This window comes from Lytechinus pictus, chromosome 8 (assembly GCF_037042905.1).
Source record: "Lytechinus pictus isolate F3 Inbred chromosome 8, Lp3.0, whole genome shotgun sequence".
NCBI classification, from domain to species: Eukaryota; Metazoa; Echinodermata; class Echinoidea; order Temnopleuroida; family Toxopneustidae; genus Lytechinus; species Lytechinus pictus.
The window spans coordinates 17,421,350-17,447,842 of record NC_087252.1 but is presented as its reverse complement, the minus strand read 5'-3'; the positions used below and the strand labels follow the sequence as shown (position 1 = coordinate 17,447,842).

The 26,493-nt window shown below is 36.6% G+C and overlaps 1 protein-coding gene across 1 annotated transcript; it reads left to right on the top strand.

Moving 5' to 3' along the window:
• Positions 1 to 577: 577 nt before the first annotated feature.
• LOC129267105 (GPN-loop GTPase 1-like) lies at positions 578 to 24,482 on the top strand. Its single transcript, XM_064103675.1, has 11 exons — positions 578 to 1,183; positions 7,205 to 7,298; positions 8,929 to 9,073; positions 10,569 to 10,647; positions 11,496 to 11,590; positions 12,976 to 13,168; positions 15,969 to 16,051; positions 17,733 to 17,772; positions 20,996 to 21,098; positions 21,317 to 21,403; positions 22,143 to 24,482. Exons 1-11 carry the CDS (start codon positions 1,016 to 1,018, stop codon positions 22,253 to 22,255), a joined length of 1,200 nt encoding a protein of 399 aa, XP_063959745.1. The 5' UTR covers positions 578 to 1,015; the 3' UTR covers positions 22,256 to 24,482.
• Positions 24,483 to 26,493: the final 2,011 nt, after the last annotated feature.

The following is a 26,493-nucleotide window of genomic DNA, read 5'->3' as shown; positions in this document are numbered from 1 at the left end:
TTGTAATATTAGCTGGCAATGTTGCTAGAGTGTTGCTGAATAACATGTAGTTTGTTTTAACAAATGATTCAAGGAAATTAAGCCTGATTTTGTTCAGATAATCATCCCGTCATGTCTACAATCCTTCAAAAAGATGATGAGATGACAATTAATAGATCTCGATCTCATGTCTTTATCCAATATGGGAGATGATCAGATGACAAGATATCTTGGATCTCGTCATATCTATACATGCCGTTTGAGATCGATGATCAGATGACAATATCCTGGATCTCGTCATGCATGTCTACATCATGATCCATGCAGTGCAGATCATGGATCCAAGACCTTGTCATCTGATCATCATCTCCACAACTCATTAATGTAGACATGACGAATCCAAGATCTCAGTCATCTGACCATCTCTCCCACATGTAGACACGACGAGATCCAAGATCTTGTCAAATGTCAACTCATATCATCTCTCCCACAGGATGTAGATATATGATGAGATATTGTCATCTCTCCCACAGGATGTAGATGATGACAAGATCTGAGATCTCGGCATCTGGTCAATTTTTCCTAATTATAGAGATGCAGAACATATAATAAGATTATTATCTGAACATCAGGGTGGCACGTATACGTTCAAGCTTCATTATGTTAGCAATGATCCATTCGTTAACAGAAATCAATTCTGTATTGACAGTCAGCTAGTGCAACAATAAATTGCAGGGGTTCTTTTCAGAAGAAATACATGTATAGGCCTACATGTATGCGTCATGAAGGAAATCATATGAGAAATAAGGTGAACCTTGCACTCTGACACATGTAATTGACTGCATATATAAGACTTAACACCATCTAAGAATACAAACTGTTCTAACCAACCAACCAACCAATTAACCAACCAACCAATATACCAACCAACAACCAACCGAACCACCAACCAACGAACCAACCAACGTAACCAACTTAACCAACCCCAATCATGATCAGCAGCAGCCGCGTATGCGCATTATCTTGATAAGCCAAAATGGCGACGCCCATGGGTATTTCTGAACCTCGTGAGAGTGACAGAGTTAGCAGCGAAGACGGTGAGAATGGAGGTGCTTCTGCTGGGGGATTGCACAACACTGACACCAAACCACCATGTTTAATCGTATTAGGGATGGCAGGCTCTGGTAAAACGACTTTCGTTCAGGTAAATAAAAAAAAAATGCGTCCATGCTTAGCCCATGCCCCACATATTGATTATTGTGTTGAGTATACAATTGAATTGTACTGTAGGATGGGGGGTCGCACCCAGGCCAAGGGTAGCCAGGCGGCTTCTAGAGAGTAAAAATCATTTACTAACGTAAGGTCACTCTCATACGAAGCCAGGGCTTCCGTCATATACTTTTGCGTGTACCACCAAAAAACCTGAAACTTTCGCCCCCGAAATTTCTACTTTCTTTCTAAAAGATCTAGCCCTAAATCATGTAGGGATAAAACTTCATTTCCGACATTTCTACGCTCTCGTTGTTATTTTTGAACAAGAATTCATCAAAAAAATGAGAGAAATATTGTGTAAAGACGGAAGAGACTTGCCCGATGTTTACGCCGCCATCTTGTTTCCTATTGTTCTTCGCCAACGTTACAGACGCGTGCATCGGGTAACGTTGGGGAAGAACAATACTATAGAAAACAAGATGGCGGCGTAAACATCGGGCAAGTCTCTTCCGTCTTTACACAATATTTCTCTCATTGTTTTGATAAATTCTTGTTCAAAAATAACAACGAGAGCGTAGAAATGTCGGAAATGAAGTTTTATCCCATGTACATGATTTAGGGCTAGATCTTTTAGAAAGAAAGTAGAAATCTCGGGGGTGAAAGTTTCAGGTTTTGGCTTCCATTGTGTGGGTCTATGGGATAGAAGGCCTGGCTTCATGAGAGTGACCTTACGTTAGTAAATGATTTTTACTCTCTAGAAGCCGCCTGGCTACCCAAGGGTTCATTACATGCCGCCGCGCACAGAAAATTCAAGCCATAGAAGTCGTGTGTTGTGGACCCAAGAAGTGAGATCCCAGCACGCGCTACCCACTAGTTAGAAATCCACTGCCAAACGCGGTTCGTGGACGTGGTGCGAGGTTAGTAATACTAATACTAACCTCGCAATACGTGTGAGTGGGGGGGTCGTAGCCAGGAGGCTTCTAGAGAGTAAAAATCATTTACTAACGTAAGGTTACTCTCATACGAAGCCAGGTCTTCCTTCCTATACTTTTGTGTGTACCACCAAAAAACCTGAAACTTTCGCCCCCGAGATTTCTACTTTCTTTCTAAAAGATCTAGCCCTAAATCATGTACTTGGGATACAACTAACAACTTCATTTCCGACATCTCTACGCTATGGATTTTATTTCTAGACAAGAATTCATCAAAAAAAATGAGGAAAATATCATGAATAGACGGAAGAGACTTGCCCGATGTTTACGCCGCCATCTTGTTTTCTATTGTTCTTCTCCAACGTTACGCGATGCAAGCGTCCGTATCGTGGGTGAAGCAGACAAGCAGACATGCCTAGAACATGAGTAGAAATCGAGACCGAGTATGAGTTCAAGTGTGTATTAGAGTCAGAATACGCATACACAAAATTGGCGACGAGGATAAAAAAAACCTGAAAAGGCAGAGGATGTGGCTCGACGCGTGGACCTTTCACAGCCAGCACCCTTTGATGTTCGTTCGGCTAGAGCAGGGATTGCCTGGCCAAAATGGAGGCGGACATTTGAGTACTACCTTGCAGCATCAGGAGTCTCAGCAGATGGTCAGAAGAGGGCTCTTCTACTACATTGTGCTGGACCAGATGTTCAAGAGTTGTATGAGACACTGGTAGATGAGGATGAGCCTAAGTATGAGACAACGCTGAAGGCTCTGACCAAATATTTTGAGCCCTGGAAGAATGTGGTATTCGAGAGACATGCATTTCGACAAGCAGTTCAAAGTGATGATGAGACAGTCGATGAATATTGCACTCGACTATTGTCGTGTATTGGCAGCATCATGTGCATTTGGTGAGCACACAAACTGAGATTTTGCTTACCCGTGTGGTATCAGTGAGAAAACAGATCCTCTGAGAATACCTTTCATAATTCATATAAAATATAGGAAAGTGGAATTCTAGGTCGATTTTGGTACGAGGTGACAGAGTATTGCAGACTTCTTTCGATGGAATATTGCGTGGGGCACGGGAGGCTTGCAATGCGCATGCTTACTATATTTTCATTCATAAATTTGCTTGCGTCGCAGTGACTGGATGACGTCACTGCGCTGCAATAGAAACATGGCGACGATTGAACGATCTGTCACATCATCATCACTTGAAAAACTTGTATATTTATGGATATTTCGAGGGTTATTGGTGAGATTCAAAATGAGACTTGTGTACTTTTGTGATGAGTTACAATCATGTCTTACACTACGCAATACAAATCAAATACATGTACGTTATACTGGTGAGCAATTTTCGGGTATCGGGTATTGATTTTTCTACCCGGGTACCCGAAGCTTCCGGGCGGGATCCGGGTACCCGGGTTTTAGTCCCAGCCCTACGTATTACACGAGGAACAATTATCCATAGACTGTGTACAACGAATAGATCATCTCCGCACAGCGATTCGGAGACCGCTGATTGGTCAATCGCGCAGATCACGTCATGACCACGTGGTCGCCAAAATAATTCCTTCGGACTGCGTGCGGAAGTATCGATAGCGATAACGATATCCGGTCACGTTGTGTACGCGGGGAATGGTCTTGGTTCGTGATCGGATCGCTCCGGTATCGATCAGATTATCGAAACTCTGCAATTTCATGCATATTCACGCGACGCTCTGAAACCGGGAAGCCAATTGACTTTGTGCACGTTGCGATAGACTCTACAAATTCCGACGAACACGATGCCATATCGACGCTAATTCGTAAGATTCTGACGGAAAAGCAATAAGTAATCGAAATTTGCTTACCTGTGCGGTATCGGTGAGAAAATAGATCCTCCGAGAATACCTTTCATAATTCATATATAATATAGGACAGTGAAATTCTAGGTCGATTTTGGTACGAGGTGATAGAGAATTGCAGACTTGTTTTCGTGGAATACTTTCTGGGGAAATGGAAGGCTTGCACTGCGCATGCTTTATACTAATTACTATTACTATATTTTCATTTTCATAAATTGGATCTCGGCAGTGGCTGGATGACGTCATTTAATAAGCAAAAATGAACACGTCTGCTACGTTCACGCTCAGCTATCCGTTGTACACAATTTGTCACTGTGTATAACTTGGGTCTTATGTAAATTTGATTCTTAGTTTAAATTATTTTTTCTTAATTAAAAATAGAGATTGAAAAATAAAAATTTTCTTGCCATATTATTTTCCACCAATAGAGGGTGTACACAAAAATATGCCCAAAATTCAAGTTTTTGAGCGCTCTGGTGAATACAAAAATTATTCCCATGTTACCAATAAAAATAAGTTGCAACTGTATGGAAATTAGTAATTTTGGTCACAAAAGTGATATTTTAATGATTTTAAAGTGTGTGCTATGTACAGCATTGGCATACCAAAGTCCTCCCTGTAGATTCACCACAGGCAGGATGGTTGCAGTGAACAAGTGTTTACGATTACATCACTCAGTCAAGGCCAAGGGTTCATTACCATCTACCTGGAGCGAAGTTCGTGCAGGCTCCACTCCACTTCACTACCGCTACACTATGCTCCACCTACCCGAACTTCGAGACCGTGAACTCAATCTGATATTCCGAGTGACAAAGGTGGGATTTTATGGGGGGGGGGAAATATAAAATTCATGCAACATCACGATCTTTAAAAACAATTAAAACTAATATTCTTACTTTACACAAAGTTTCACTTTTCCATGCTTCTATCAGTCTCAAAATTGGTGATTTAGAACCAATATGAAGTTCCTCACACATATAAAATAATTCGCTGCCGATTTCAAAACATCGCATGCGGATGCGATAAGCGGGAGGTACCGGGTCCGATATGAGCTCGGACACTTACGCATGCGATGTTTTGAAATCGGCAGCGAATTATTTATATGTGTGAGGAACTTCATGTTGGCTCTAAATCACCAATTTTGAGACTGATAGAAGCATGGAAAAAAAGCGAAACTTTGTGTAAAGTAAGAATATTAGTTTTAATTTTTTTTTAAAGATTGTGATGTTGCATGAATTTTATATTTTCCCCCCATAAAATCCCACCTTTGTCACTCCGAATATCAGATCAAGTTCACGGTCTCGACGTTCGGGTAGGTGGAGCATAGTGTAGCGGTAGTGAAGTGCAGTGGAGCCTGCACAAACTTCGCTCAAGGTAATTACCATCCTGCCTGTGGGAAATCTACATGGACTATGGTATGCCAATGCTACACACAGCAAACAATTTAAAAAATCATTTAAATATCACTGTTGTGATCAAAAATACTAATTTGCATACAGTTGCAATTTATTTTTCATTATTAACTTTGGAGTAATTTTTGTATTCAGAGCGTTCAAAAACTTTTATTTTGGGCATATTTTTGTGGAAAGTAATATGGCAAGACAATTGTAATTTTTCAATCTCTATTTTTAATTAAGAAAACATACTTTAAAGAATCAAATTTTCCTAAGAGCCAAGTTATATGATGAATAGCTGTAATGGAAACTGACAGTGTAAAAAATCAAGCATTTGTCCCAAAGAAAAAGAAAATAAGCCAAACATTGCCAACCTTATTTCACCGCACAGGGAGTAGAAACAGAGAACAAGGTTATATCATAACCTTGTTCATAGAATCGTGCCTTTACATACACGCACATGTATATGCAACTCAACAGCTTGAGTGGCAGACTGGAGTGGGTATTTCCATTTTCTGACACCCCTTTTCCCCATTCACTTTTGTACTGGTACTCCTAGTATTAGAGTCAATGTATTTTTCATCAAAAAGAGGCGCGACGTCACCAACGTGTGGTGATTTGGCATTTGCTTATTGTATAGTATTGAATATCCATCGGCATTACATCAAACGCGATCTTCGTATCGCTGTTTGTCCCCTTTTTGAGCAAAGAAAACAATAAACTTTTTCAAACAGATAATAATGCTCGTTTAACTTTAAGCAAGAAAAATTTGAAATGAGTAAGTTAATGATCTCTGAGGTGTGGTTTTATGATCCTGGGCTGGGATAATTAAGTGTTAAATCTGACGAATATTCGTTCTCATAACCAAGTTTGGGGGAGTAACGGACGAAGCTTTTTTCGTTTCCAGTCATCGTGGCCATCCAAAAGTTTTACTTTTCTTTTTATGAGGGCTATGTTTAGTCTTTAGATCCCCCTGAAAACTAGCCACCATTAATGTATTTTGTGGTGGCTATTTGGAGCCCATGGGGGTTCTTTTTTAAAGGTTGTATTTCTGTTCCACGATTTTAACTAAAATTTCAAGCAAAGTCAACATAATAGTCTACAGTATATACATGTAGATCATTGCAGACATTCAGAGTTTCAGACACCCATGATTTATTCATTATCACTTATTTATGTACATGTAATACTTAAATGCAGGCATGAAAAGTGAGTTTTCTTTAAAATCAAACATTTTTTTTCAGAGTCTTGGTGAGAAAGCAGAGCGATGTGACCAAGCCAGGGGGAAGGGGTGGGAAGAAAGAAGAAAGAAAAATTGAAGGATTGTGAAAGAAAGAAAGAAAGAAAGAAAGAAGGAAGGAGAGAAAGAAATAAATTATGAAAGCAAGAAAAGGGAGGAATAAAGATATGAAATAAAAATAAATCTGAAACAAAAGGTAAAATTCTCTCACCTAACATTAACCACCCCTCGCATCCAAAATGTCAGATTCGCTATTTCTGAACATAACAGCTCAGAAATAAGGGTTAAAAAAAGGTGGATTTTTCATGGTTAGCCTGATGTTCGTGGTTATTTGGGAGCATGTCCTTACATGAAATTCTGACTTTCAAGAGCCATATTGCCGGCCAACATTATTTTCCCCATAAGTGAACGATGTGTTCTAAAAAATAAAAAAAAATTGACAACAATGACGCAAAATCGTTCTTATTTTTTTATAATCGAATTTGAAAGTTGAACCTTTATATTTAAAAGTGAAACTGAAAGTGTTTATATATCTTCTGATGACATTATTTTCAATTTTAATCATACGTTTACTGTTTATCACTTTATTTCTGACATAGCGCCTGACTGCTCATTTGTATGCAAATAAAGAGCCACCATACATCATCAACCTAGACCCGGCTGTTCATGAAGTAGGATACCCTACTAATATTGGTAAGAATATTTATTCTGTCGTGAAATGCTTTTCTCTTTGTCTCCATTGTAAACGCAAGAAGTGAGGCTTGTAAAGTTTGTTTTTTTAGGGGGGGATGAGAATAGACATCCAAGTGGAGAGTGAGAAGCTTAATGAATGAGCTAAGGCGTGTTACTGGTGGACATGAAAAAATAATTAAATGTCAAGTCCACCCCAGGAAAATGCTGATTTGAATAAATAGAATAAAGTCAAACTATCATCATAATCAAAATCGGATGTAAAATAAGAAAGTTATGACATTTTGAATTTTCGCTTATTTTTCACAAAACAGTGATATGCACAACTACATGTAGGTGAGTCAGTCGATGATGTCCATCACTCACTATTTCTTTTGTTTGTTATTGTTTGAATTATACAATATTTCATTTTTTACAGATTTGACAATAGGACCAACTTGACTGAACCATATACATGTAGTATTAAACAATTCTAATTCCACGTGTTAAGGGAGGAATTAATCGTTCTATCACTTGACAATTAGGAGAAAATTAGAATATTTCATATTTCATATAATAAAATACAAAAGAAATAGTGAGTGGATGACGTCATAGTCTCCTCATTTGCATACCAGCCAGGATGTGCATATAACTGTTTTGTGAAATTCAGCGAAACTTTGAAATGTCATAACTTTCTTAAAATTCTTATTTTACATCAGATTTTGATGAAATTTTCAGTGTTATGCTTGTTGAATTTTTCTCTTCTCATTCAAATGAACTTTTTGTTGGGGTGGACTTGTCCTTTAAGTCAGTCATTGTTTCAAATATTTTCTTCCCTCTGGTGTGAAAAAACATGTTCTATGTTATGTGTTCATCTCACAAACACACATAAGCTTTTGAATCCAACTTTGTCTTTAAGTCTTTGTCAATAATACTTCAAAACATATCCAAATTGTTGTAAAACAGACAAAACAATAAATTACAAATAGGAGGACAGATGGGGAACACACAGAGTGTTTTTAGCTTGGCAATAGAATTCAATATTTGAATCATTCTATGTAATCTATTTTTCCTCTTCTATTCCTTTCTTCTTCTTCTTCTCTTTCTTTTTTATGCCCCTGCAGACAAAGTCTGGAGGGGGCATTAAGCGTTGCCCCTGTCCTTCCGTCCGTCCGTCTGTCCCCCCACTTGGTTTCCACGCAATAACTCGAAAAATATTTAATGGAATCTAAAAGTTTTAGTGTGTAGGTAGATGACACCAAAATACAGGCTTAGTTCGAATTCAGAGTCCGCAGGTCAAAGGTCACAACTCATTAAATATGCGAGTTGGTTTCCATGCAATAACTCAAAAAATATTTAACAAAATTTAACATTTTGGGTGGGTAGGTAGATGACACCAAAATACAGTCTAAGTTCGAATTCGGAGTCCGCAGGTCAAAAGTCACAGCTCATTAAATATACGAGTTGGTTCAAAGGTCTAAATTGTATTGGTTTCTGCACGATATTAAGTTTAGTCACATTGAATGAATTTCTGATTGCATTGATCGCATTGACGTGCCCTTTGGACACGTCAAATTTCTAGTTTCCTTCTTTTTTAACATCAAATAAATGCTTTAGTCTAGACTTAGTGAAGCAATGCTTGTTTTCCGCCCAGATATCCGTGACACCGTCAAGTACAAGGAGGTTATGAAGCAGTACGGTCTAGGACCCAATGGAGGCATCATGACGTCACTCAATCTCTTCGCTACACGCTTTGATCAAGTCATGGGATTTGCAGAGAAACGCAGCAAAGAAACAAAGTAAGACTACGGCAGGCCTTAAAGATAATTGAAACAAAAAGTTTGTAGGGAACATCAATTTCACTATTAAAGAGACTGTAAATCCAAGATTAATTGCCACTTTATTGTCATGAATGATGAATGTACATCTGTTACAGTTCCATAAATTGGACTTTGTGTCATTTGTGAAATCATGAAATCTAAGCTGAAAAACTATCACACTAAAGATTGCAATGATGAATTAGCAGAGTTGGACAGTGGTATTATTGCTCGCAAAAATTCATGACATTTGACTTGAATCCAATGCTTAATAATGAATGTAATTTGCACCAAATTTTATTTTGGCTCATATTTTTTTATGCAAAGAGACAGTGAGTAGTCATTTTGGATTCTGTGTAAAATTATTTTGAAATCATTAAAACGACTGGCATTTATCATTTCATTTCAATATTCTAAGGGTGGGGGCCACTTTCCTTAGGGCACAAAGGGGGGGGGGTGGATATTTTTTAAAAGGCACAAAAAAAATCTCCATGGCCAATTAGAAAAGCATTGAGGTCAGGCAATACGGTAGATTCACAATACAGTGCACCATCTATCGGTTGCAGCGAGCAGGCAAATTTCTAACTTTGGGGTAGACATCGCGCGCATGCAGCGCACATTGCTAGTGTACAGTAATGTGACTGTGATGCTTCAAAATTAAAAGGATTTGGCAAAAGCGGCAGAAGAATTCCCAGGAAACGGTCAACAGTTAGCAAAGAAATATATGGCAAATTTCTTTCCCACCTCCTGGTCCCTAGCATGTATGCAAGCGGATCGAGGTGCGTCGGCCAGCACAGCATAATCGCATGAATGCATAGCACCAACCATTGTCGGCTCTTTCCCATGAGGCATTGCAAATTTTGGCCTGTCCGCTGCAACCGATAGATGGTGCACCATATTGCAAATCCACCAAATTGCTTTGGATGGTCTTTGGTTTATTAATTCACGCAACAGGTAGAAAGCAATTCATGTTTTGTATGTGCATGCATCTTCAAAGAGAGGTTAGGTTGACTAATTCCCCATTAAACTTATTGACTTGATAATGATAATGATAATAATAATTATACTTAATTCTTTTATAGCGCATCACAAAAGGCAGATTGCATTTCTATCCGCGAAAGGTATAGGAAGTTTAAGAATGAAATGAACTTGGACACAAGAAGGTACATGTACATGCAATTTGATATTGGACACTGAATTCACTGGCAGATAGAGAAACTACGGCGGTATGAAGAGAAACTTTGAACAATAATTTCTGTCACTTTGATATCTCGTTGAATCAGAAAGTGCATTCAACATAGTTGCTGAGGCGTCTGCCAAAGAACGCTCATCATATTTTCTGATCATCCACCTCAAACTCAAACCCCCAGTTAAAAAAATATGATCAGCATATAGCCACACCACCATATCAGTATGTTATTGTAATACTTGCGTTTGTATTGATAAAATATACTCTTTTTTTCATCTCAAATCCTAGATACATCATACTAGATACCCCAGGACAGATAGAAGTCTTTACATGGTCAGCTTCAGGAGCTATCATCTCTGAGACTTTGGTAAATATATATTGCAATTTGTAAAATAAAGACAAAAAAACAAAACAACTATGCAATGTCATAAATCGTGGCATGGGTTATTTTTTTTTGCATAATTGCAGGGGCAATTTTCAAGAATAATGCAATGGGCAAGGTGCTTGCTGATTTTTTAAATTATTTCTACATGATTGTGTTGGTGAAAGCCAAGATTCTGAAGTGAGAGGAGGGGAGCATTTGAGGCCCCCCACCCAGTACCATAATGATTTGATTTATTGATTTCTGTTTCACAGTTGAACATAATATGATAAACAACAATACGAGTGAAAAATATTACAAGACATCATATCATGTATAACCCAATTACAGATTTAAGGAACATATTTAAAAAAAATACATTTACCCTAAGATGAATTTTGTATTTCAAAGTAAAACACAGGGGCTTGCCAATTGCTGAGCCTAGTTAGGGGATGGTAGGGCTCACTTCAGGGAACAATGCGTTCCTCGGTAAATCTTATTCTCTGTGTGTGTTTACAAGCAAGAATAAGATGTCATGAAATGCATATATCTGTTCAGTACTTTTAGTAGAGATGTTGTTCAAAAGTGGAATATTCATTGTCTTGACAAAGGACCAGGGAATAATTTTGCTACCAAATTGGGTTAGCATGTTTGGCCGTAGAAGAGTTCTCAACTACCTTCTGTACAGTCCTTTGTCAAAATATGCTACACAAAATGATTTATTTCAACATTGTGGAGCAAATTGCAATACGATACCAGGAAAATTATTCCCGGAGAAGCTCCTTTTCATGAAATATGGCGAGAAATATGATGTGATAATATTATTTAATAGTTTTTCTGTGATTATTTGTCAGGCGTCTACCTTTCCCACGGTGGTGGTTTATGTTATGGACACGGCACGGAGCGTGAATCCAGTCACATTCATGTCCAACATGTTATATGCCTGCAGGTAAGATGTCTCTTTACATTGAACGGACTCTGAGCGACCAGCTTTATAAAACACCCATCCAGTGGGTGTTTCATAAAGCTGTTCGTAAGATACGAATGACTTTATGCACAACTGGTAACCCTTTCTCATGCCAAGTGATATATCCCTATGTAATGGAGTTAGGACTTAAGATCATGTTCCAATCGTGCGTAACTTTATGAAAAGCTTTATGAAACACCCACCTGTTTTGACACAGCTGGAGTGAATTTCCTTTCACTCTAATAAAATTCGACAAATACAATAGGCATTTTTACCCAAAAATATATTTTAACTTTCCTTTAGCTCTTACAATATTTGACAAATACAACAAAAATTCATAAATTTTAACTTGAAATGATAGGAGTTATAATTCTTGAGAATCTGACACAGCATAGAAGAATAGGTCACCAGGTGGGTGTTTCATAAAGCTGTTCGTAAGATAAGAGCGACTTTAAGAACGACTGGTGATCCTTTCTTACGCGCTAAACCGTCTATGGTGTATACCATTTACCAAAGAAAGGATTACCAGTCGTTCTTATCTTATGAACAGCTTTATGAAACACCCACCAGTTATGCCTAGAGTCAGGTGTAGGTTATAAAAGGCTATGAATTACCATTTTGGTATTCCATTACCCTGTTTTAAAATCTTGACACCCATTTCTTAATACATATTAATAATAGCTAGATTTGTATAGTGCTTAATACTTTGCTCATCCAAGCACTATTACCTCGGTCATCGGATCTCGGCATGCCCGGACACAATGTATGCACTTTCTTCATTCTCAGGGTAGCGTTCCAAGATTAAATTGCTACGCATAACTTTTGCATCGTACAAGTTATTGATTTTGCACCAAGGTGGAGAGTGGCAAAGAGTGGATTGAAGCCTTGCCAAAGGACGCTCGACCGTGGTGGGTCTCAAGCACACAGCCCTCTGCGGTAGTCAGAATCCCTATGACACAACGCTTCCACTTTATATCCTTCCTTTTTTCTGCTTAGTATCTAGAAAAGTTTCAGATCATAACAACTTTGCCTGATAGTTATGCATAAATATTAATGTCTGTATATAATATTTTTAAGTGTATTAAGAAACTTGTGTGCAGTTGCTTGTAAATATCATTTGTAAAGTTGGAATTGATTGATCAATTCCTTACCAAGGTTCCCGAAGGATAGCCTATGTATGATTAATGAGGCTACCCTGAGTGCAGAAAACTGAACATTAAAGAATGAACACCAGTCATTCTTTCTGTTACTTGAAATACAGCAATTCCAGCAATTTATTGTAAAATGAAATTTGTTGAGTAAGAAATAAATTTAATAAATTTGGAAAGCGTTATATGTGCAATATTCTTTTTAAATCTTATGTCCAGTATCCTGTACAAATACAAGCTACCATTCATCGTTGTGATGAATAAGATTGACATCGTTGCTCATGACTTTGCCATGGAATGGATGAGGGACTTTGAGACGTTCCAGGATGCGTTGAACCAGGAGACTTCTTACGCATCAAATCTGACACGATCGATGAGCCTAGTTCTGGATGAATTCTATGAAAATCTCAGGGTATGTTTGAGCATTTCTCCTTGTGATTAACATTATCATAACAATCCGTTCCTTGTCTGCTATTAACGAGTTGGTGTGTGATGAAGCTGTTCAAATAAGTTACGCTTGACTTGAAAATGAAAATCCTTATTTTATTGCTCAAAATTCATTTTGCTCAATTGATTGTGGACGCGGCAGCCACTGTGCAGCACCAGATGACTTTATGCACACAAGTCATGCAACATACTTTTATGGATGTTGCAAGAAAGTATTTGTAATCAACTGAAAATTTGCATCAGCATATTTGCAAATTATAGACCAATTTCCATTATTGCAAATCAATTTTAACTTTATCTTTTAAAGAGTAGACCAGCGATCGAGTGCAAAATTTCAATTCATTGCAAGACTTATGATTGATTTAGGGATGCCAAATTGACGCCTGTTGCCGTGGTTATCCACGCTGTTTTATTCATGAGTCCACTGTTTTGAATTAATGAGTCCACTCTTCAAACAGTGGACTCATGAATAAAATAGTGTATCTATCCATGGTAACAGGCGTCAATTTGGCGCACTGACAAAAGCGCGCATAAGCATTGGACATTTTTTATACAAGCGCCCGATACGCGCTAAATTAAAGCGTAATTTATACAGGAAATCTGCCTAAACCATGGATTTAACCATGGGTTTTCAAACCACCTTTGTGAATTTGGGCCAAAGTGACTTGTACATGACTGCAAGTTTCTTACAGTACTCCATTAGGTGATCAGTTTACTACATTAGGATACATGTATATATAATTTGGCTCATGAGACTTTCACTAGCCATGCATAAAGCAATGTGTATTAAAGTTACAAAAATCATTATTCGCTATCTCCCCATTCCTTCAATGTGTATACTTTCTTGCTCTCATTTTGTCATGGACTGCTCTGTGAATATACTACCTTCATATGTTTTCTCCACACTCTTCATTTTCATAGCAGAATCGGAATTCCCAGCCCATCAGGGAAATCAGGGAAAATTATTTTACTTTTTTCCAGTCCGGGAAAAATCAGGGAATGTGATTTTTTAAAATACCTCAAATCAGGGGTAAATGCCTCAAATGAGGGAAAAATCACCCAATTTTGATCAGCCCAAAAGTCGAAAGCATGGTAGTCAGTGGGAATCTGTTATATTTTGTAGCATATCAAAACAACATCCATTGTATGACTAGTTATGGTGGTACTAATTAGTTTTACATTATTGTTTTTATACTGAAAATCCATGTAATTCAGTTTATTAACAAAACATGCAAAACTGGGAATGGGTTTAAATAATTATCAGGGAATTTTTAAACTTCCTCAGGGAAAAATCAGGGAATTCTGTTTTCTTGAAAAGCTGGGAACCCTGAGAATGCTATTATGAGGCAGGGCTCTTGTTTAGTAATGCAGTCTACCATTGGGCCTGCCCAAGCCCCACTTGTTTTCAGCAAATAATAAAGGAATAGTTTAGTTCTTTAGACATAACACTGGTTTATAAAGGTTTCTATGCATGATGAACAGTAAAAAGCTGTAAAGTTGTTAAACAAAAGTTGAGTATTATACGTTACTTGTAAACTTAACAGCATATGCAATGTATGTTTGATTTAATTAGGCATTCAGAAATAGACACTCTTTTGCCCATCATGGTCTTGATTTTAAAAGTATAGCCTGCTTATTATTGGTCCTGAATCCAATATGTAAAGTAACAACATAATTATTTTCTACGTTAAATAAGGAAACCTGAGTACAAAAAGACAAACCCTGCAATGGGCACTGATTTATTGTGCACATCGTACTCTCTATACGAGCTAGAGACATCATTTTTGTGGAGTTACAAGTAACACAAGATGACATGATTAGCACTGGAATCACATGTGAAAAAGTTTGTCCGCAGACCAGATAATACTTACATGTATTTTCGTGTGTCTGAGGTATCGTGCCGTTCTTTGGCAAAAGGAAGCAAGTTAAAAAAAAGTATAATTTGTTGTAAACGAGCAACGTGTGTTCGTCATTTACATAGGCGTCAATGCAATTTAACAGCATATTTTTTTCCAAGCTTTCCATAGAACGATCATTTCTTCCCAAAATTTTGCCTGAACGTGCAACATACAGAGGGTGTTCCAGAAACAAGAATAACTCAAATTTGACTGGTGTGTCACTTGCTTCCTTTTGCCAAAGTTGGGCAGTAAAAGATTTGCCTGGCTATTTTTTGTTTTGTATGTGTGTTAGAGCCTTAGTGAGAAAAGTAAACTTAAACGTAAATTTGAACATATTCTTTAAACAATCATATCTTCCCCAAATTTTGCCTGAACGTGCAACATACTAATGTTGTTTCAAAAACAACAATACAGTAACTCAAACATGACTGATGTGTCACTTGCTTCCTTTTGCCAAAGTTCGGCAGTAATAGTTTTGGTTGGCTGTTTTTTGTTTGTATGTGTATGTGAGTGTGAGAGCCCTGGTGTGAAAAGTAAACATAAACGTAAATTTGAACATATTCTTTGTTATACTGATGTGATAGGTAAACCTGAAAATTTCAGTAGAGAAATTCAAATCCATGTTAAAAATCTACTTTTTTTTGTTAAATAGCCTTTTCCTTCACATGTGAAGCCCCTCAACTGTCTACAGTCTACTGTGAACTATACAATTACCTTAGTTTTTTGCTGAAATTCCTTCTCTCTTTCTATTTTTTCCTAAGCGCTTAGAGACATGTTTTGTGATAAGCGCTTTACAAATAATGCAAATTATTATTATCATAAATTTGAACATACTATTTGTTATACTGATGTGATGTATACTTCCAGGCTGTAGGCGTGTCTGCTGTAACAGGACAGGGAATGGAAGACTTCTTTAAAGCCGTAACTGAAGCCGTTGAAGAATATGAGACGTAAGTTCATTCCTTCCTCAGCAGCAAAGCGAGATTTATTAAGGATTTCTGTTCTCAAAGGGGGGCGGGGGGAAGGGGTAACTGACCGAAACAATGTGTGGTCCCTAAAAGTGACTTTGTGTTTAATAGCGAGTTTTCAGGGGGGGGGGCGTTTCATCAATATTTTCGTCCGACAAGTTGTCAGATCTGACAACCTTCCTTGATTTTGATTGGCTGAGAAGCACACTTACTGTGGTAACTGTCGGATAAAACAGAAATTGTCAGATAAAAGGTCCGACAAGTCCTTTCATGAAATGCTCCCCAGATATACCTTGTGTGATAACCAGACCAGTAATCATGCTCGCAATGTGCGCAGTTCAACGGATCCTCTGCTTTGACAGATTCTATCCTTCAAAACAAAAGTAACGCTAGGCGATCGAGCATTTGCTTGTGTAGCCCCAAAGCTCGGGAATAGCTTACCCCTGGAAGTTAGGAAAGCACCATCCGTAAACAACTTTAAATCAAAGCTCAAAACACATCTATTTAATTACTAATAAGCATTTTTGGAGTCCCATAAAGCGCAGTAGATGTATACTTAATGGAATAGTTCTACTCTCTTCAGCGCCTTGAGCACATAATCAATGTGGATTTGGCGCTTTAGAAATACTCTATATTACTATTATTATTATAAATTTATATATTATTATTATAACTATTGAAAACACAGAACAAATTTTATTTGCATGTAGAACCTAAAATGTTCTGAGATGAAAGGTACTTGTTCAACTTCATTATGGGCAGTATGAATGTAATGAGCAGTGAATTACAGTGTGTTTTCCAAGTGGGCCTATATTACAAGAGGGTGTGGGTATTGTGGGTGCATCGTCTAATGGTCCTGACTCTACCCTTTTAAACAGAGGGTCATGGGTTCGAATCCTAGCCATGGCGTGTTTCCCTTCAGCAAGAAATTTATCCACACTGTGCTGCACTCTACCCGGGTGAGGTAAATGGGTACCGGCAGGAAGTAATTCCTCAAAAAGCTGTGCGGACCAGAATCGGTAGACTAGCTTAGCCAGGGTAATATAGGAGCGCCTTGAGCACCTAGCAAGGTGGATACGTGCGCTATACAAATCCTATATTATTATTTAAGAGTACACTGCTCAGAGGATTTGGGGTGGTGCTGCACAATGCTTTTGGTTCAAATTTCTTTATCTTTAATTGCTTTCCAAGGAGAGTTAGAAATGTACATTTAGATGATTTCTGAAACTTACCCTCATTATGATCAGTATGATGAATTTCATATGAGAGCTTTGATTGAAAGTCAATTTCTCATAATTTGTTTATTTTGTCGTATTCTCTGTGAGCTTGTGCAATTTCCTGAGAGAAAAAAAACGATAAATTCCCAAAATTTTCTGTTGATTAAAGAATATAGATTTAATTAAGATTTTGTAATTGTATTTTCATTTCCTCCGAGTTTCAGAGCTTTTTTGGTCATTATAACCTGTAACCTTATTCGGCATATTTCTGTACAAATTTCCCAAAGTCTTTGAAAACAAAGGAGTGTATGCTCACCAATTACATGTTTCAAATTTAGCTCATATAAGTACCCATAATGAAGATCAGAGTTGAATTCATTTATTCATATTTAACTCTAACAGGTAATACTGATGTTGCTTTTGTTTTTCTTACATGTATGTTACAGTGAATACAAGCCCCAGTATGAGAGATTACGAAGAGAAAAGGTATAATTTACGTGAAGTGTAATACTTAGCTAATTTTCTTTTTATGTTGTTATCGCTGATTTTCTTTTTATATTGTTATTGCTATATTGTATTCAATTACATGTAATCCTAACCCTTACACCCAAAGAACTTAGTTCTAATGGGGTGATAACCAGTTAATGAGGACGAAAAAGGGTTGCTGCACCCCTCTCCACCCTTTCTTCATTCGATTGATACCAGTCATTATTACAGCCAATGTTTCCTCCAAAGTACATGTCCCTCTACATATGAGGCATGAATCAAATTCTGGTGATTGTAGGGGAGACCGGGGTTAGTTGGAACATGGGGTAAGTTGAAACATTGTAATTTTCTTTAACGTCTTTAAATAAATTTCTGCAGTACTGCCCTCAAGTTATTGTCATTATCAACAGCCATCCACCATATTACAGACAACACATGTGCAACAAGCCTGGTGAAGTTAGAAACAAATTTTAGTTTTTTTACCTTCTGAGTAAATTTTTTCGCGTTCAGAAATGTTTGATTATCTCAGAGAAGTTTATAGATCAAGTTGGCCAGTTTGGGGGTATAATAGACACTTATACCAAGCTACAAAATGAGGTTATTATTATGCCATGGTGAAGTCCCTTTTTTGTGCTGTAAGCTTATAAACGTCAAATGGGCCTCCGGGGTTAGTTGGAACAAAATTGAAGGGGCTAGTTGGAACATGTTCCAACTTACCCCAAACACAATTATGAATGAAAACATTGGATATGAGAAAAAAAAAAAAAGGATTTCACACTCTTCTGAACATGTATTGTATACCATGCTTGTTTTGTATATCAGTTAGGTCTGAGTGTGCATTTAAGGCCTATTGTAGGCACCTAATGCAATGTTAACCCTTATCAAAATGGGGGGGGGGGTCAATTTGAGCCCCCCTCAAGAAATTTCGTCATTACGCCGTCGCACGAAATTTTTTTGACTACACTGCTAGCTGACTTTTTACTTTCAAGTCTTGCGCATCATTTGAGACCAAAATTTGCGATACGCAACAAATTGTATGTGCATGTTCGGACCCAAAATTGTTCAAAAATGTGATTCCATGTACAAGGTCAATGCAAATTGTGTTTTTGAACCAAAATTCATAAATGTATGATTATTTTTTTACTTTTGCTGGTTCAATTAGATTCATTTTATGCTATTTATGATCGCAAAAGACTCCTGACAAAGTCCATCGGAAAAAACAAAGTTCGAAAAAACAAAAATACAAATAAAAATCAAAAAATACAAAAGAAATTGTATTTTTTGGTGGATATTTGTTATAAATGTGAAAATTGATACTCTCACCAAAAATTAGCATTCTACTAGCTTAATAAATACCGGTAGAGTTAAAGGCAAAAACATACAAAAAAAATCGGGAAAATTTTACATGCTTATTTGCATAATTAATTATAAAAAAAATATAAACAATCAATTTTTGTCTTAAAAATTTGATGCAGAAGTACATGAAATTGCTGACAGTACACTTAATTGCATGTAAACTCAAACGCACATATGCAGAATTCTACTACACAGTCTGCTTGCGTGAGTGGCTGTATAATAGAAAACATAAAGTTCAACGAATCCACACTTTAATATTTTGAACTTGAATAAGATAAAGCAAATAGGCTAAAACCATGTAATATTACAGTTCTAAGTAGTTTTAGTATAATTCTTAATTGACCATGCAGCGTTCCAACTTACCCCATACCATGTTCCAACTTACCCCGATATGGGGGTAAGTTGGAACGTTTGCGATGGTCTTGTTCAAGGTGGATTTTTTCAGTAACCATAATAGAGTTAAAAATTTTATTGGGTACATTTGAAGCCCTGAGATATATGCTTCAAGCTGATATATTAATTGTTTCTCGAATAAAATCTATTTGGATTTTACAGCCATTTTTGTCAAAAATGTTCCAACTAACCCCGGTCTCCCCTACATGTAGCATATTGTAATATATTGTGAATATATAGGGATCATATAGTAACCTGATTGCAGCAGAGGTGATTCAATGGCCCATATTCCGAAGTCTGGTTTAACTTAAACTCAGGTTTAAAGTTGTGTCTAAGTATGGATAGCCAATTGTTACCTAAATCACTAAGAGTAGAGATATAATATTCCAACTCATTTGGCTCTCAAATCATTCATAATTGTCTAGGAAGTATAAATAGATGATTGTCTTCACCATCGATGAATCAGGAAAGAGTACAGTTAACATAAGAAACATACAACTTAATGAAAAACTTTGACACTTTTGGCTTCCCATAATTTTAGCACAGAGTTAGACCATGGTTTAAGTTAAACCCGACTTCAGAACACTGGCCAATGGGTTTGCATGAAGTATGTGAACTACATGTATATGACGGATAACATATTCATATTAGACATATCCACCAACCCCCCCCCCCAAAAAAAAAAAATGGATTAAATACTATTACTAAATCTTTATTTATCAGATTCAATTTTTTTATTCTACTACCAATATTTATTGAATGTAGGTCAGAGCTAAGTTATTTATTTCAATGTCCTATAATGTTATTAACTATTGTATCAATCAAAATTAATTGTAAATTGTATGCAATTCAGCCATAAGGCTGCTATGTGCAATATTTTTTTATACCAAAATAAATAGTCTGAATTCTAAGTAAACCTTTAAAAATGTTTTGTGAATTGGAGGAAATTGAGTAGTTGTCCCTTTTGTACATCACAGGACATCTCAGCCACTCAGACTTTGGTGGCAAGAATTGTGATTTTCTTTTCAATTTGAGTTCTAGCATAGATATGATTTTTCTATTTTTCTTGATAACTTAATAACTTTGCAATCCCAGAGGAAATACTTGTAATCCCTGTTTTTCAGTTAATCAGGTTGGGGGTTCAGCATCACAACAGCATTGATAACTCTCTTACTGTTTGTCTGACCTTTTTTCCAATAAAAAAAAAAAAAATGAAAGTGGGGAACATGACATCATCAGCCAACCTTTTACTTATGACATCACACATTTAAGTATTTTCACGAACAACCCCTACAATTTTGTATTTTTTCAGATTTTGATCAAATTACTTTCATCATTTTCCTTGTTGAGTTTTACTATATCATACATAGATCGTATAATTTTCAGTCAGGAGTACCCTTCGAGCTTTGAAGTATCATTTTATATGAATTGAATTCCCTTCTATTCTTGATCCCATTCACTCTTGTTTGTTTAGATGGAAGCAGAAGCCAAAGAAGCTCAAAGAAAGTTGGAGAAGGTCAAGAGGGGCAAAGGTCAAGGGTCAAAGGTCGGACTTACAGGAGCATCAGTGGAAGAAGGTAATAATACAAACAACTGTACATGTAAAGTGATTAGAAATGGAATAAAGTGCCTTTTCAATGTAACTCTTACTAATATTATCATTAATGTTATTATTATTACTACTACTTTTACTATTATTATTAGGTGGTTGCTGTAGGCATTTAATATTTTCTACTTGTCTGTCTGTCCCATTCTTATTTTTTAAATGTTCTTATTCTTTTTTCCTTCTTCTCAGATGCAGACCTCAAAGGCCCATCGGTAGAACTGAGGTTAGGTCCTGATGATGATGAAGAAGAAATCACTTTAGATTCTGATGATGATGGTAAGATTTCTTCTGATAATGATATATTTCTACTTCATTTTGAATGTTGTTCTGACGTGTAGTCTGTATTCTGAACATCAGTTTCTTTTCTAGTTTCATCCTTGGTTTAAAGTTGTGATATAACTATGGAGAGCCACTTTTGACACAAATCCGAACTTAATAACAGCTACCATTTGATCTGACCATACACCCACACAAGCAAACATTTTTTTCCCCCCGCAATCCTACATCCCTCTGGCCTCTGCACCTCAGAATAGTTTACTAGATAGATGGCATATAATAAATGTTGTGTTTATTATTATTATTATTAACATTATAGCATGAAAAAGGTACACAGTAAACATAAGAAACCTAAGTTTTGTTCAATTCTGTGCACATTTTTTTTGCTGTTGTTGCCAGCACCAGAGTTTATCTTTAGATATAATGGCTTTCTATATAATAAGGGCTTGAATGCCTCTGGAAAACGGTACTTGCATTGGATTTTACATCCATGGTAAACCATTTGTGTGATTCTCTACTTTCTTGTTTTTAATTTACTTATGTTTCGTCATTTAACTTTGATTCATGTACATTGTATAATTTGTCTGTTTTATGACCCAATTGATGATAATGAAAGTAATGTGACATGTCCCTTAGCCCGTTGACAACTGAATTCTTTATTTCCCATAGACTTTATACAGGAATCGCCCGGTTCCAGTAGGCAGTCGGTTAATCTTATTTCCTTTGATTGTTTTGTTAGATGAGGATGAGCTAAAAGAAGCTGAATCATTCCAGAGGTTCTTACAAAGTCAAGGAGCACATGCAGGTTCATCTAGCCAATCCGCATCCTCCAAGCAGTCAGGTGATACGTGACATCACAATGGTTAACTACTTGTGTGGCCAATCAGCTTCCTCCAGGCAGTCAGGTCATATGTGACATCACAGTAGTCAGCTACACCTCTCGCGAAGCATCAGAGCACCAATCATGTATGACATCACAATTTTTTTTCAAACTAATGTAGGCCATCAGCTAGTTGTTAACAGTCAGGTGACGTGTGACATCACAATAGTTAGCTACTCATCAGTACCTGCTCCACAGAAACGTTGTTAGCCTAACAATAGGAGACCCGGTCACATCCTTTGGATAGTGATGTCAAACGATAATTGCAAGGTGTAAATAAAGTTATATTGTGACATCAGGCATCAATGTGACATTACCAATTGTAACAGAGCCTCTGTTAGCGCATTATTAGCAGTAACGTTTCTCCACAATCGGTAGGCCTACTGGCCAAATGGCATCCTGCAATCAGTCGGGTGATATGTGACATCATAATAAATCTAATGTAGCCAAGTTCTGATTTGCAAATAGTGTTCTGTGCGAGTAAACGAATACATCAACAAGCTTCAAGCACACACCAGTCCTCAGAAAAATCTTGGGGGGAGGGGTTCAGCACCCCTGCTTCGCAGGGCCGTGCGGACACACTGATGACACATCCAAATTGCTACCACCACAACAAGAGTAGTCCATTGTGTCCAAGACAATACAGGGGAAAGGCTGGACACTGATTTTTTTTAAATGCTCTATCTCGTATAATTTGGGGAAGCCGAGGGTGCCTAACACCGTTAGGGAGAGAAAGTTTCATATATCGTCAAAGGCTTGTGTACAAAACAATTGGGGAAAATGATGTTGGAAAAAGATAAATGTTTATTTAAATTTAATTGAATAAAGGGGACGAAGAAGAGGGTGCAGGGGCGGCACATGGGGATAATTCTACCTCCCCTTTTCTAAGAAGTCTGAAAGATATATTCATTTCTTATTTTGCAAGCATTCTTGGAAGATAAGAATAATCAATCTTAAAATGTCAAAATTGCTTCTTCCCTCACCCCTCATATGTTTTATACACAACAGCACATGACGATATGCAAATTATACCTATTCTCTACTGTCAAGCATCCTTCCCAAGTGTTTCATTACACACTCTTGACTGTCAGTCAATGAGAATCAAACGGCTTTGATTATGTAATTAATGTTGTTTATACAACTCATACAAAGGTTCTTGTCATTTGATTGGTTAAAAGCCACTGCATATTTAACCCATTTCGTGCTGCATGCAAATTTTATTTTCCATTGCACGGTGACAGTGCATTTTTTATTTTTTCCATTGCATGGTTGAGCTCTCTCCTCAGTGTGTACCACTGAGCATGGGAGTGTATGTACATTTTGTTTGTATGTGTGTGTGTGTGTATATGCACAAATCACTTTATAGCACACTGCTTTCATACTTAGGGGGAAAATAATCATTTATCAGAGAAAAATGAGTTACCAGACAGAGGCAAATACATTTTATTTCCATCTGCTTTTTTGTCTAATTATTATTCTATTTTCTCAAATAACACGATCAAAAAGTTGTATAACCCAAATGATGCATGTCTTCATTCGTCCATTATGCGACCTATCCACTCTCGTTGACGCCGCGTTCAATCCATTGCATTCAGCCGGTTTTGTGCAATGGGTTGAACAGAGCCTCAACTCAAGTGAGGATAGATCGCATAATGAACTCATGTGCATGCATCATTAGTATATTGTTTGCGTAAGAACAAACAACGATTTCTTATGGGTGAGAGTGCACGAAGCATAGGTGGCAATTTGTGAAATATGTGGTCCTTCTACAGGGCAAGGTTGCATTGCAAAGTAAAAAAAAATGAGGGGGGAAGGGGACGACCATATCCCCTGCCCCGTCCCACCAGGACACCCTACAATGGCACTGGGATAGGCTAGATTCCCAATCTATAACAGAGTTTAATTTTTTTTCCCCCTATTTCAATGCATAATTTTTTTTTTATGTAAACAATTTTTCTCTTTTTCTTGGAAAGTTTTCTTGTTATTCAAATTATGTACCCGTTGAACTCCATTTGAGCTACATGTAATGTAGATAACTTTTCAAGTTTTTCATCAAGTTTGTGGGCTATCAAACATACTGTAGATATGTGTACATATAATATGAGAGCATGAATAAATTGTGTTCTATTTGCTTTAAACAAAGTGTCACTGTGCATCCATGAAAGAAAATGGGATATAAGATTGAGATTGACAACAAAACCAGTTCGTTCTATGATTGTCATGCCCTGGATCAATAAGTTTATTGAATGTTTGTTGGATTGTTAGATTGATCTATTGATTGTTTGAGTACTGAGTTGATTGTTTGATTGGATGGTTGATTGACTGTTGGTTTGGTGATTGTTTGGCTGATTGATTAGTTGGTCGATTGAGTGAGTTATTATTTCATTGATTGAAGATTGCTTGATAGATCGGTCAATTAATTTGGTTGATTGATTCATTGCTTGATTGATTGTATTTTTTTTAATTGATGATTGTTTGGTCTGAATTACTTGGTTCTTTGATTAATGAAGATGATCGATTGATTGATCGATTGATTGAATAATTTATTATTAGGTTGGTCAATTGACTGGTTAATTAATTGATGAATACATTTTTTATTTGATGATTGGTTGGTTTGTGATTTATATTTTTGTTGATTAATGGGTTGATTGATTAATTGCTTGATTGATAGATTAGATTTTTAATTTGATGATTGTTTAGTGTGCTGATTGATTCGTTGGTTTATATTCTTGACTGATTTATTGATTGAATAATCTGATTGATTATGGGTTGGTCGATTGATTGGCTATTTTATTTATTGATTAATTGGTTGATTAATTGCTTGATTGATAGATTAGATTTTTTAATTTGATGATTGTTTAGTTTGCTGATTGATTAGTTGGTTTATTTTCTTGATTGATTTATTGATTGAATAATCTGGTTGATTATGGGTTGGTCGATTGATTGATTAATTGATTTATGATTGATTGGCTAATTTATTTATTGATTAATTGGTTGATTAATTGCTTGATTGATAGATTAGATTTTTTAATTTGATGATTGTTTAGTTTGCTGATTGATTAGTTGGTTTATGTTTTTGACTGATTCATTGATTGAATAATCTGATTATGGGTTGGTCGATTGATTGATGATTGATTGGCTAATTTATTGAATATTTCGATTGATTGGTTGAATGATTGCTTGTTTGATAGATAAGGTCGTTTTTCTAATGTATTTTTGATTGGTTGATTGCTTGGTTTGCTCACTGATTGATTAAATGGTTTATTAACTGAGTGACATGTTGATCGATTGGTTGGTTAAATGACGATTGGGTGGTTGATTTATTGGTTGATTGACTTGATGATTGATTGGTTAATAGATTTGTTGGTTGGTTGGTTGGTTGATTGATTGATTGATTGGTTGGTTGGTTGGTTAGTCGGTTGATTAGAGTGTTGGTTGATTGTTGATAGATTTGTTGATTAATTGATTGATTTATTTATTCATTGGTTGGTTGATTGAATGGTAGGTAGGTTGGTTGGTTTTGTTGATTGATACGTTGGTTAGTTGGTTGGTTGGATTGTTGATTGATTGGTTAATAGATTTGTTGATTGATTTATTGATTTATTCATTGGTTGATTGATTTATTCATTGGTTGGTTGATTGAATGGTAGATAGGTTGGTTGGTTGATTGATTTTATGTTTGGTTGATTAGTTGGTTGATTGATTGGTTGGCTGGTAGGTTAATAGATTTGTTGATTGAATGGTTGGTTTGTTGGATGTTTGGTTGGTTGATTGATACGTTGGTTGATTGGATTTATTTACTTATTCATTGGTTGGTTGATTGAATGGTAGGTAGGTAGGTTGGTTGATTGATTTAATGTTTGGTTGATTAGGTGGTTGATTTATTGGTTTATTGATTGATTGAACGGATGATTGGTAAGATGATTGATTGCTTTGTGGGCAGGTTGGTTGGTTGATTGGTTAATAGATTTGTTAATTCATTAATTGATTGATAGGCTGGTTGATTTGTTGATTGAATTGCTAGTTGGATGTTTGATTGATAGGTTGGTTGGTTGGTCAATTGATTGGTTGATCGATTGAATGGTTGGTTGGTTGATTGATGAATATATTTGTTGATTGATTGATTAATTGATTGGTTGATTCATTGGTAAGATGATTGATTGATTGGTTGGCTGGTTGGTTGGTTAGTTAGTTAATTGATGTTTTGTTT

Excerpts from the sequence above, each read along its gene's own strand:
- LOC129267105 (XM_064103675.1), top strand. The coding sequence starts at position 1,016 with ATGGCGACGCCCATGGGTATTTCTGAACCTCGTGAGAGTGACAGAGTT. Across the intron at positions 9,074-10,568 it reads AAACGCAGCAAAGAAACAAA|ATACATCATACTAGATACCC; the intron begins GTAAGACTACGG and ends CTCAAATCCTAG. Across the intron at positions 17,773-20,995 it reads AGAGATTACGAAGAGAAAAG|ATGGAAGCAGAAGCCAAAGA; the intron begins GTATAATTTACG and ends TTGTTTGTTTAG.